This window comes from Echinops telfairi, unplaced genomic scaffold, assembly GCF_000313985.2.
Source record: "Echinops telfairi isolate 266 unplaced genomic scaffold, ASM31398v2 ScPeMD7_33;HRSCAF=127, whole genome shotgun sequence".
In the NCBI taxonomy this organism is placed as follows: domain Eukaryota; kingdom Metazoa; phylum Chordata; class Mammalia; order Afrosoricida; family Tenrecidae; genus Echinops; species Echinops telfairi.
Genome location: NW_022103930.1, coordinates 2,509,800 through 2,522,240, shown reverse-complemented (window position 1 = coordinate 2,522,240; position 12,441 = coordinate 2,509,800). Strand labels below are relative to the sequence as shown.

The 12,441-nt window shown below is 41.2% G+C and overlaps 1 protein-coding gene across 1 annotated transcript in view; it reads left to right on the top strand.

Moving 5' to 3' along the window:
- Positions 1 to 12,441, top strand: part of TRPC3 (transient receptor potential cation channel subfamily C member 3) — a 77,303-nt gene that overhangs the window by 59,093 nt on the left and 5,769 nt on the right. Inside the window, exon 10 of the mRNA XM_004716489.2 lies at positions 7,718 to 7,793. Within this exon, the coding sequence (XP_004716546.1) occupies positions 7,718 to 7,793 (76 nt within the window). The remainder of the gene's footprint in view (positions 1 to 7,717; positions 7,794 to 12,441) is intronic.

Below are 12,441 nucleotides of genomic sequence, written 5' to 3'. Positions count from 1 at the left end.
GATGAAACATATGACTTTCTTTTAGTTCTTTAATGCTTTATCATGTCCTCAATTCTACCTTACAAATCTGACTAGACTAGAACATGTACACTGCTACAGATAAGAGCCCACAACACAGGGAATCTAGGACAGATAAACCCCTCAGGACTATTAGAATAAAGATACCAGGAGGGGAAGGGGAAGTTGGGAGGAGAAAGGGGGAATCATCACAAGGATAGACATATAACTCCCTCCTAGGGGAACAAACAATAGAAAAGTGGGCGAAGGGAGACAACGGATGATGTAAGCTATGAAAATAATAATTTATATATTATCAAGGGTTCATGAGGGAGGAAGAGTGGGGGAGGGAGGGCGGAAATGAGTAGCTGATATCAAGGGCTGAAGTAGAAAGAAAATGTTTTGAAAATGATGGCAACATATGTACAAAAGTGCTTGACACAATGGATGTATGTGTAGATTGTGATAAGAGCTGTAAGAGCCCCCAATAAAAGTATTTAATAACCAAAAGTGTGAATTAAAAGAGTAAAACATATAACATATAGAAGCTGGATTATGTGAAGAATCAGAGGAGGGACAAAGATCTGAGGAAGGCTCATTATTAACTGCATTACACAAATGACATAATCTCACTTACTGAAAGCCAAGAGGACTTGAAGCGTTTCCTGGTGAAGATCAAAGATTACAACCTTCAGTATGGATTTCAGCTCAGTGCAAATCCATCATGAAGGTTGTGATAAGGAACTCTGATGGCATAGTTGGCCTTGGGCTGCTAACCACAAGGTCGGCAGTTCAAATCCACCAGTCACTCCCAGGGCCAACACTTTCTACTCCCATATGCTGTCTCAGAAGCGCCCAGAGGCAGTTTTACCCTGCCCCATAGGGTAATGATGAATCAGAATCAACTTCATTCCTTGAGTTTGGTTTTCAGTTTTACAGTTTAACTGTGGAACAATGTACAGTTTTATGAATAAAGCATTTTTTGTTTATTCATTCCCCTCAATAAATACTTAGCTTATCTTCCATTTTCTACAATTCTCGATAGAATTCTAGTAAATGTCTCCATTCATGCATTTATAAGATTTTTTTACCACCCTGGATTTTATATCTGGAAGTGGTTTTTCAATTTGCATTTTCAGCAGCAGGTAAGAGTTTCCTAACCTTCTCGGAAGCATTTGGAATGATCAGATCTAAAAATGTTTGCCGACTACAAAACCACTGGCCTGTCATTTCAAAAGTAGCAGCAAGAGAAAAAAGCGGATGAACCGTTGCAGATTAAAGGAGACTTTACACACAGGCTATAGAAAAGAAAGACATGTTTCTTCACTGAGAAAATGATAACATATTGAAACCATAGACATTTCCATACGATTGTGTCTTAGATCTATTTTTAGCTTTGGGTGAAAGTTCACAGAGGAAAGTTGGTTGTCTGTACAATGGCTCATGCACATTTTGTTGGTTGTCTGTACAATGGCTCATGCACATTTTGTTGGTTGTCTGTACAATGGCTCATGCACATTTTGTTCTGTAGCATTGATTGTACTGCCCACCGCGTCAACAGCATGCTTCCCGTTTCCTCCCACTGCTCACCATTCCCTTCCTCCTCATGCCCTACGTTCTGAGCACTCTCCCGGGCACATTCTGCCCCTTTGATCCCACACACTTGACTGCTCTAAGGAATTGTATTATTGTTCCCCTTATAGGCTTATCTGCCATTGAAAGTTGAGTCATGAGGGGTGAGTTGAACTCCAGGCTTGAAGGGTATCTGCGGGTTGTGTTCTGAGTGGTTACACCAGTCTCCATCAGACCAGTAAGCACGGTCTTTTGAATGATTTAGGGTGTTGTTTTACATTTTTCTTCTACTATCTCTAGGATGTCCTACTGTGATCCCTTTTAGGGTGGAACACACAGGTAGTCAGGCACCATCGAGAAGTCCTTCTGGGTGCATGGTCATAGACTGTGGAGTTAACATCGTCCATAATCCCTTTGGACTAATTACTTCCTGGTGTTTCTGACTTTATATACTCTTCTTTGCTCCAGATTGAGAGATACCAATAGTTCTCTCTTAGGTTACATTCAATTTTTTAATCCATGGTTAATTTTCCTAAATTTGTTCATGGCACCATAGTTATATAAGAAAATAACCTTGTCATTGGGAGATTTCCCCAGAAGTATTTAGGGATTTAAAAAAATCATGCCAGTGTGTGTAAGCAAATGTGGTGACGAAGCTTATGGGGCCTGGCTAACAAAAGATATAGCAGCTGGGGTCTTAAAGGCTTGAAGATAAACAAGCGGCCACCTAGCTCAGAAGCAACAAATCCCACATGGAAGAAGCATACCAGCCTGTGTGACCACGAGGTGTCAAAGGGATCAGGTATCAGGCATCAAAGAACAAAAAATCGTATCATTGTAAATGAGGGTGAGTGCAGAGTGGAGACTCAAAGCCCATCTGTAGGCAACTGGACACCCCCTTACTGAAGGGTCGTGGGGAAGAGATGAGCCAGTCAGGGTGTAGGGTAGCAAAGATGAAACATAGCTTTCCTCTAGTTCTTAAATGTGTCCTCCCCCCACTATCATGATCCTAATTCTACCTTACAACTCTGGCTAGACCAGAGGATGTACATTGGTACAGATAGCAACTGGAAACACAGGGAATCCAGTATAGATGACTCCTTCAGGACCAGTGGTGAGAGTGGTGATGCCTGGAGGGTGGAGGGGAGGTGGGGTAGAAAGGGGGAACCGATTACAAGAACCTACATATAACCTCCTCCCTGGGGGATGGACAACACAAAAGTGGGTGAAGGGAGATGTTGGACAGTGTAAGATATGACAAAACAATAATAATTTATGAATTCTGAAGGGTTCATGAGTGAGGGGGGAGTGGCGAGGAAGGGGGGAAAATGAGGAGCTGATATTAAGGGCTCAAGTAGAAAGCAAATGTTTTGAGAATGATGATGGCAACAAATGTACAAATGTGCTTAACACAATGGATGGATGTATGGATTGTGATAAGAATTGTACGAGCCCCCAATAAAATGATTTAATAAAAAATCATGTTGGCGGGACACCATTTCAACCTGATGTTATTGGTGGCCTCCCTCATCAGGATGATGTGTCTGTGTCTTTGTCTCTTAAGATTGCTTTAGACCTACTCAATACTTGCAGAATTGTTGCCTTGTGTCCAACCCTTATTGCTTTCCTTGTGTTCTGTCACTTAAGTTTTACTCTGTGTAATTGTTCCTGTATTTCTTGTCCAAAAAGTGTTCCCATATATATATTCTCATTTTTTACTGGTATTTTCAATTCTATACCATTGGCTACATTAATGGTATTAATCAGAGTTATTGAATGACTGATGGATGTTATTTATGGTATTTCTCAGGAGGCTGATAATGCTGCCTCTGTGGTATAACATAGACATATACAAACCTTGAATATTAATGAATTTTGAGCTCTTACTTAATCATAGCCCTAATCTAAGAACAATTTCTTCTTGTGATGTGGCACTGCTCAATACTAACCCTCATGAAGAGATCACTGAAGATATAGCAAAGTATGATGAAGAAATCAGATGGTGCCGGCTATCAGAAAGGATAGTATCTGGGGTCATAAAGGTTTGTCTTTAAGCAGGTAGCCATCTAAGTGACAAAGAAGCACACCAGCTTGTGTAATCAAAGAATTATTGTTAATATTAATAATTTATGATCAGAGGAGGGATTATATTAGAGCTTAAATTCTGAGCACCTGCTTTGCAAAAAGCTATGGGTGGCAGTGACAGCCATTTACAGAGTCCCCAGATAGCTTGAGCCTCCATTGAATGCTTTCTGATCATTAACCAAAGAGGCAGAAGATCTTGCCCTCAAGCAGAATGCCTTGAAGAGTGGATTACCTCCACCCTCTCTAACCAGCCCAGGGAGGGGCACGGCAGGCTCTCTCTTGGGGACGTACTAAGCGTGTCCTTGATGGAGTCATCCTACTGGAGACAGTACAGGGAGTTGCATAGTCATGAGTCATGCTTTATTAGTTTCACCCTTGTCAGAAAGTCTTGGACCAGTTTTGTAAGCCCTGGTATCTATCAAGGTGAATGTCCCAATTGTGTTCTGGTTTCCTGACTCTGGAGCCCCTGCTATAACTGTGATGTATTGATCTGCCATCACTTATGCTTTTGTGACAATTTCCTTTGTCTGTCCCCATACCCTATTTGTTTTGAATCTCAATTGTGAACCCTGGGATGCCATTTCAACCTCCTATTGATCGGTTCTCTTGTCCAGATGATATCTCTGTGTTGGTGTCTCTGTCTTTTTTAAGACTTACTCAATGTTCTCTTTAAATTATATGTTAAGAAATCATATCTATAAGTAACTATTATATTATTAATAGAAATAGAGAAAAAGGAAACGTGAAAAACTATTAAAATTGGTCAATCTAAATGAAGATCTAGATGGAGATCTAGGCAAAAAACAAGGCTCCAGGAATTGACACAATTTTTGAAATATTTCAATAAGCTTATACAGGACTGAGGGTGATCACTCATCCCAAGAACTTTAGAAGGCAGCTACCTAGTCAACTGTCCGGAAGACATCCATTTCTGTACCTATTCTGAAGAAAGGTGATTCAACAGAATGCAGACATTTTTGAACAATAGCGTTAATAGAACACAGAAATAAAATTTGGGGGAAGATAATGAAAAAATTGTTGCAGCAGTATATCAATTGGGATCTGCCAGAAATGCAAGCCAGATTCAGAAGAGGATGTGGAATGTGGACATCACTGCTGACATCAGATAGGTCTTGGCTGGAAGCAGAGACTATCAGAAAGGTGTTCCTTGTGTTTTATCAACTGTGCAAAGGTTTAAACTGTGTGGATCATAATGAACTATGGATAACATTGTGAAGCATGGGAATTCCAGAACATTTAATCATGCTCAAGGGAAACTTGTACACAGATCGAGAGGCAGTTGTTCAAACAGAACAAAGGAATACTCTGATTTAAAGCCAGAACAGGTGTCCGTCAGAATTACAGTCTTTAATCGTACCTACTCAACTTTGTATGTTGAACAAATAATTCAAGAAGCTGGACTGTATGAAGATGAATGAGTCATCAGGATCGGAGAAAGGCTGGTTAGCAACCTGTAATACGTAAACAACACAACCCTGCTTGCTGAAAGCCAAGAGAGCTTAAAGTACTTACTGGTGACGATCAAAGACTACAATCTTGAGTATGAATAACAACTCAATGTAAACAAAATCAAAATACAACTGAACCAATAGATAGCATCAAGGGAAAGACTGAAGTTGTCAAAGATTTAATTTTCCGTGGATCCACAATCAATACTCGTGAAAGCCTCACTCAGCATATTGCACCCGGCAAAGCTGCTGCACGAGGCTGCTTTAACATGTTAGAGAGCAAAGATGTCCCTTTGAGGGTAAGATCACAAGCCTGACTCAAGCTAGGGTATTTTCAGTCATGTAATATAAGCTGGACAATGAACAAGGACGACCAAAGGAAAAATGGATTCGTTTTATTTATGGTGCTGGTTAAGAATACTGAAATTAGCATGGACTCCCTGAAGAACAAACAAATCTGTCTTGAAAGAAGTACAACCAGGAGGCTCCTTGGAGGTAAGGATAACAAGACTTTATCTCAAGTACTGTAGGCATGCTATCAAGCGGCAGGGACCAGGCCCTCTAAAAGTACCTCATGCTGGGTCAAGTACAGGGTCAAGGAAAAAGAGGAAGACCCTCCATGAGATGGCTTGACACAGTGGCTGCCACAAGGGGCTTCAGCCGAACAGTCTTCATGAGGATGACACAGGATCCGCGGTGTCTGTTCTGTTGTACTTACTGTCACTCTGAGTTGGACCTGGTCCAGTGGCACCTAACAGTAACAACAGATGAAGAATCAATGTGAATTAATTCTTGTGGATCTTTTTTTCAAAATGAAAATATGTCTTCGAAACTGATAGGGTGACTTGGTATTTGTTGTTGATGTGCTTTTCCACGGTTTCCAGTAAAATTGAACATCTGTTCATTTGTTGGAAAAGGAAAAGTCACCCCAGTTTTCTTTTCTGTTAATTTCATTTTCCTTCCCTAATTCTATTGGGCCTTTCATCTTTTTCTTAGTGAAATGTGTAAAAAAAAAAATCTATAATATTCTGGATACTGATTGTTGTTACAGATTGTAACAAATTTCTCTCAGCCTTTGGCTTGTCTTGTACCTTGTGTGATGAGTTCACTCATGTGTATTGAGAATTAAAAAAAAAAGAGAGACTCACTGCCTCACTCACTCGCTCACTGTCTCCCTTGCTCACTGTCTCCCTTGCTCACTGTTTCACTCACTCATTGTCTCACTCGCTCAGTCTCACTCTCAATGACTCACTTTCTCACTCTCACTCACTCTCTCACTGCTTCACTCACTCACTCACTGTCTCACTCTCACTCACTGCCTCACTCACTCATTGACTCACACACTGTCTCCCTCACTCACTCACTGTCTCACTTACTCACTCACTCACTCACTCACGCACTGTCTCCCTCTCTCACTGGCTCACTCACTGGCTCCCTCACTCACTGGCTCACTGACTCACTGTCTCACTGCCTCACTCTCACTCACTGACTCACTCACTGGCTCACACTCACTGTCTGACTCATTCACTCTCTGACTCACTCACTGCCTCACTCACTCACTGACTCACTTTCTCACTCTTACTGTCTCACTCGTTCACTGCTTCACTCATTCACTGTCTCACTGTCTCACTCTCTGTCTCATTCGCTCACTGCCTCACTCACTCACTGTCTCACTCTCACTCACTGCCTTACTCACTCATTGCCTCACACACTCACTGCCTCACTCTCTCACTGGCTCACTCACTCACTGTCTCACTCTCACTCACTCACTGCTTCACTCATTCACTGTCTCACTCACTCACTGATTCACTCTATCAATTTCTCACTCTCTCACTGTCTCACTCACTGACTGACTGTCTCTCTCACTGTCTCACTCACTTGCTCACTGTCTCACTCACTCACTATCTCACTCTCTCACTGTCTCACTCTCACTCACTGTCTCCCTCACTCACTGACTCGCTCACTGTCTCACTCTCTCACTGCTTTACTCGCTCACTCTCACTCAGTCTCACTCTCTCACTGCTTCACTCACTCACTGTCTCACCCGCTCAGTCTCAGTCACTCACTGTCTCCCTCACTCCTTGTCTCACTCACTGCCTCACTCTCTCACACACACAAAAAAAGATACTGAAAGAATATGTGCCAAAATTACAACTGTGATTATCATTACGTAGTGGAATTGTAGATGCTTTTGCCTCTTCCTTTTCTTTAATTTTTAAATTTTATTGTCCAAATTCTCTGCAACGATTATAGACTCATATATTTTCCCTAAAAGATGAGATAAAATATAAACATAGTGCTTTTGAGTGATGATAGTGGGATATAGCACCTTGAAGAGAAATCTTGAGTGTAATCTTCCAATTTAATTTTTAAAATGTTTTTTCTATTACTGAAGTAAAAAAAAAGCTTAGAGTTTATGTAGCAAGTCAAAAATGATTAAATTCTGAGACCTTCATAAGTAGTTAAATAAACTTTCTCTCTTCTGAGTTGTTTGCTTTACAGGTATGTAAGGCTCTTTGGAGAATAGGACCCAGGTTACTTATATGTATCATTGGTGACATATCCTTTTTTTTTCCTTTTCTTTTGCCCAACAGCAAATAATGAAAAGACTAATAAAGCGCTATGTTCTGAAAGCACAAGTAGACAAAGAAAATGATGAAGTGAATGAAGGTAAGCATCTCGAGTTAGAGAAATGTCCTTTTACAGCTAACTTCATGGACTGGAAAGCTTAATATTGAATCATACTTTTAAAAAACCCCATCTTAGTTTACAATTTGGATTTTTTCAAGATTATATTCCTAAAGTTCTTTTTCTTCTTCTCCTCTTCTGCCTCTTCTTCCTCTTCCTCCTCTACATTCTTCTTCCCCACCCTAGCCCTTCTTCCTCCTTCTTTAAGAAGAAACATTTATCAAACATGTCAATTAGTGGCAATTTACCTCTCCCTAGAATACCTTGATTCTGAAATTGTATAGAATATCATCTTTCTTGGATATTTTACTGTCTGTTACAATAACATTACATCAGATAGCTAGTAATAAAGGTTTAGTCTTATTTATTTCAGATTCGTGTTGACAATTTTCCAGTGATAATGGGTAAAACAATAGCTGACTCCCAACAGAATCCAGATTTCTTTAGCAAAGCCCTAACTTTGTTATCCAGAATCAAAACCCCAGTCTGTTTTTCTTCTCTGGAATTTCGTTTTACGTTTCTCCTTGTTGTCTTACTTGAGCCTGCCTGTTTTTCTAGACATATTCTGGGCGGCTGTATCTGGACTAACACATTTTTCATCAAAGGCTGCAGGTACACCAAAACTCAGGCTCAGAGTTGCAGATGAAATCAACTTGGGAGAAATAAGTAGTTCCCCAAATTTAAACTGTAGCTCTTAACATTGTACTCATTTCTAGGTCTTTCATAACAAATTACTGCAAATGTGGGGGTTTAAATTCACAGAAGTTTATTGTCTCACAATTGTAAAGGCTGGAAGTCCCAAAGTCAGGTGCTGGCAGGGCCACTATCTTTCTGTGGGTTCCAGTGGAGAATCCTTCCTTGCTTTTCCCATCTCTGTCTTCGTCTTCACGAGGCTTTCTTTCTGTGTCTTCTCCCCTCTATTAGGAGGACACTTTCCCGTCGATTTAGGGCTCACTCTATTCCAGAATGATCTCATCAGGAGGTCCCTAATCTATAAAGGCCTCTTTTTGTCAAATAAGGTCACACTCAAAGGCTTTGGCATCTTTCTGAAGATCACCCTTCAATGTACTACAATGACCAATCATAAAAAACACTAGATCTATCTGCACTGGTAAGAAAAGAAAGGGCTCAACTTAGTAAAATTATTCTTGGGCTTTGAAGTTTTTAAAATGAGCGTTGAGTAATATGAGGGATCCCTTGTAAAGGAGCTCACCCAATAGCCCTGTATTTTTACAAACAATGTGCCTACCTAAATCAAGTACCCACACCTACAGCTTGTTGAAACAATGAATTTCATAAAGTTGTTCTGGCATAGAATGCCCCGGCATGTACCATGAATATCTCATGACATTTACAGAAGAGAATATAAGTTCCATATACCTGTCCTCCAATATTACAGGTATATCATATAAGCTATTCATCTTCTTTTGTTATCTTCATTTTGTTTTATCTTCTGCCTAGGTAGATGAAAACAGGCTAATTATATTAGTTTTTAATATAATTGTATAGTAAATTTCATGCCTTATTATAAGGTAAGGGCTTTTGCCCTGGTCAAGAACTCATGAATTGAGTTTGGTAGTCCCCTAGTCATTAGAAAATAAACAACTGCAGCTGTGTGTTTGTTTCTAATAATTTAAAAATCTTGCCTTAAGTGACATTTCCATATGATCAGAATTATAAACTAAAGTCAGCAAAATGTAAAAATTTTTTAAAATGGCATTGCCTCCTTGCAAAAATAACTGTGCGGGGGTGGGGAGGGGGAGAGTTGCGCAGTTAACAAAAGTATATATGTATGATAAGTATTAGTGTATAAATGGGCATATGTGTGTAAAAAGGACTTCTACACATGTATGACTAAGGAGTTACTAAGGAGTTTGAGAGTGAGCACAACTCCAGTTAGAGAGACAGGATTGAAACAAGGTGGTAGAAAATAGAAATCAGGTCTGTTGTAACATACTCACTAAGCCTGTTGCCAATGAGTGAATTCTGACTCAAAGCAACCATGGAAGGACAGATAGGAAGGGTTTCCAAGGTTGTACATTCTTACGGCAGCTGAGTGGCGCATCGTTCTCACACCAAGAGGCTAATGGGTCAAATCACCAGGCTTTTGGTTAGCAGATAAGCACTTTAGCCACTATGCCACCAGGTCTCTATAGTAGTACCATAATCACCCCCCCCAAAAAAAAGTTATTGAAAGGAAATTAGACAGTCTTAACATCATTGAAAATGGTTTCTTTCAGGCCTTTACACAAAAAAGGAAATGAACTAATGAAAATTTGGAGTTTTGAGCAAAGTTCTCACTAGAAGAAAGTGTATCGTGTAGCTTAACCTCTTCATTAAGGAAATAAGACTACTGAAGCTTTAATTTGTGTTTCCTGTTTTGGCACAAGTTAGTCTGTTGTCTCCCCTAACTCAACACAAAGAAGTAGGATGCAGTAATAGGAAGGTGAAGGGAATCCAACAGGCTTATGGCCTGCAGATAGAACGGAATAAAGTAAGAAACAATTTCTTCCTCCAAACACCAGTTTTGTGGTTTCAAATTAGATCAGTTGAGTCCCTCTACACACCATCTATACACATCAAAGTCAGTTTGTCTTACCATGATGGCTTGCATGGTACTAAGATACTATTTGTATTACAAAAACCAGGGGGTCTACCATGGTGGACAGGTTTCAATAGAGTGTCCAGACTAAGATATAATAAAAAGAAAGTTCTGATGATTCAGTTCTGAAAATTAGTCAATGAATACCCCCGGGATCACAAAAGAATGATATCCAATATACTTACTGTAAAGCAGAACTAAGGAACAGGGAGGAAGACAGGCATAACTGACAGGACAAGGGAGAACAGAAACAGAAATAGATTTATTAGTGGGTGGATGAACTCCCGGACGAGGTTCCATGACCTAGGCCAACAGGTCAGGTAAGTCATGCTCAACAGCTGGGGGTGAGGGTTTTTAAAGTGGTGGTGAGGAATGTATGGCAATTATGGCAATCAGCATACGGGGTCTGGAAACTCCAAGAATTGCTTGTCGACTCCTTCTCGTGGCTTTCTTTGAACCCAGAACATCTGGTTTCACTGGTTATCTTATCTGGCGGTTATCTTATCTGGTGCCGTCTGCTGCCTTTGGGATGTGCATGGAAGCACGTGCAGGGCCCGGACCTGCTTCAGCTTAGTCCAAACCAGGGCCGACTAGTTCAGACCCAGCCCTAACATTCCAAACTTCTTAATATTGGTAATGGGGTGACGTTTTCTGTCTTAACTACTTCCTGCTGAGATAGGGTGAAGAAGGGGGGGATTAAGAGTTGGAAAGTTCAGGGCCGGGCCAGTCAGCAGCGGACTGTAAGGGTGAAGAAGCTGCTTGAAGGTCAGGTTGGAGATATCTTTCATCCGTTCCTGCAAGAATCTAAACACACAAAGAACTAAAAGCAAAAGTACACAGATTATTATCAGAGGCCCCATGAGGGGCATAACCCAGGCCATGGCAGGGTTTTGAAGCCATGAGAAGCTGGTGGTGCTCCATTGACGTTTCCTGATTTTATTGGCCATGGTGCGGAGTGACTTCACATTTTGTTTAACTATGCCCAATTCATTAATATAATAACAACAGTCTGTATTTAGAAACATGCATGTTCCTCTTTTATCTGCTGTTAATAAGTCAAGAGTTTGGCGATTTTGTTGGGTGGCGTGTGCTAAGGATGTTATCAGTTTTGATGTTTTTGCAATGGATGATGGCTACTTTTGCTGGCAGCTGAAGAGCCTGTAGGAGATGACCCTTTGGTAGTCAGAAAATTCCCGCTCCTTCTAGATGGTGCCATGACAGTGAGCTAAAAGGAACGTATGCATAATTAGAATCAGAATATATATTAGCCATTTTTCCCTTTAGCTAGACGGAGAGCTCAAGTGAGAGCAACAAGTTTTGCTTTTTGAGAAGTAGTTTTTTGGGGGAGGCAGGCAGCTTTCCAGACTTGGTCAAGTGAGAGGACAGCATAGGCAGCCTGCCGTTGCCCCCTGGGCATTTAGGACAGAACTGCCATCAACAAACAAAGTTAGATCTGGGTTAGGATATGGCTGACCAGAGAGTCTGGGTCGGGGAGGGTTAGTGCCTCAACTGCCTGGGGGCAGGAGTGACCACTAAGTTCCAGCGAGTTTAGGAGCTGAAGCAAGAGGGTTGCTGGGTTTAAAGAAGGAGCCAGGCGCAGAGTTATGTTAGGGTTTTTGATAAACATGCGATAGACTTTCTGCAGGTGGCTTGGAGACAGCAAAGAGAGGACTCAGTGTGAGAGGAGGTCCTGCAGCCTGTGGGGATAGGCTTCTACTGGGTTAACTTTAGGGCTCTTTCGATGAGGGCGGCGGCTGCCGCCAGGGCCCAGAGGCAGGGTTGCCAACCTCTGACTGTCATATCTAGTTGCTTAGACAGACAAGCTATAGGGGATAGAGTGGGCCCCAGGGGCTGAGCCAGGACTCCAACTGCTATACCTTGTTTTTGGCCTCTGTAGAGTAAAAAATGTTTGGCAGGGTTTGGTAGACGCAGGGGTGGGGGTGAAGGAAGGCATGTCAGAGTTTCAGCAAAGGGTTAAAGGTCTGTTGAGAGTCGCTTCTGCTGCATTCCATAAAGGCTGCTGCGACC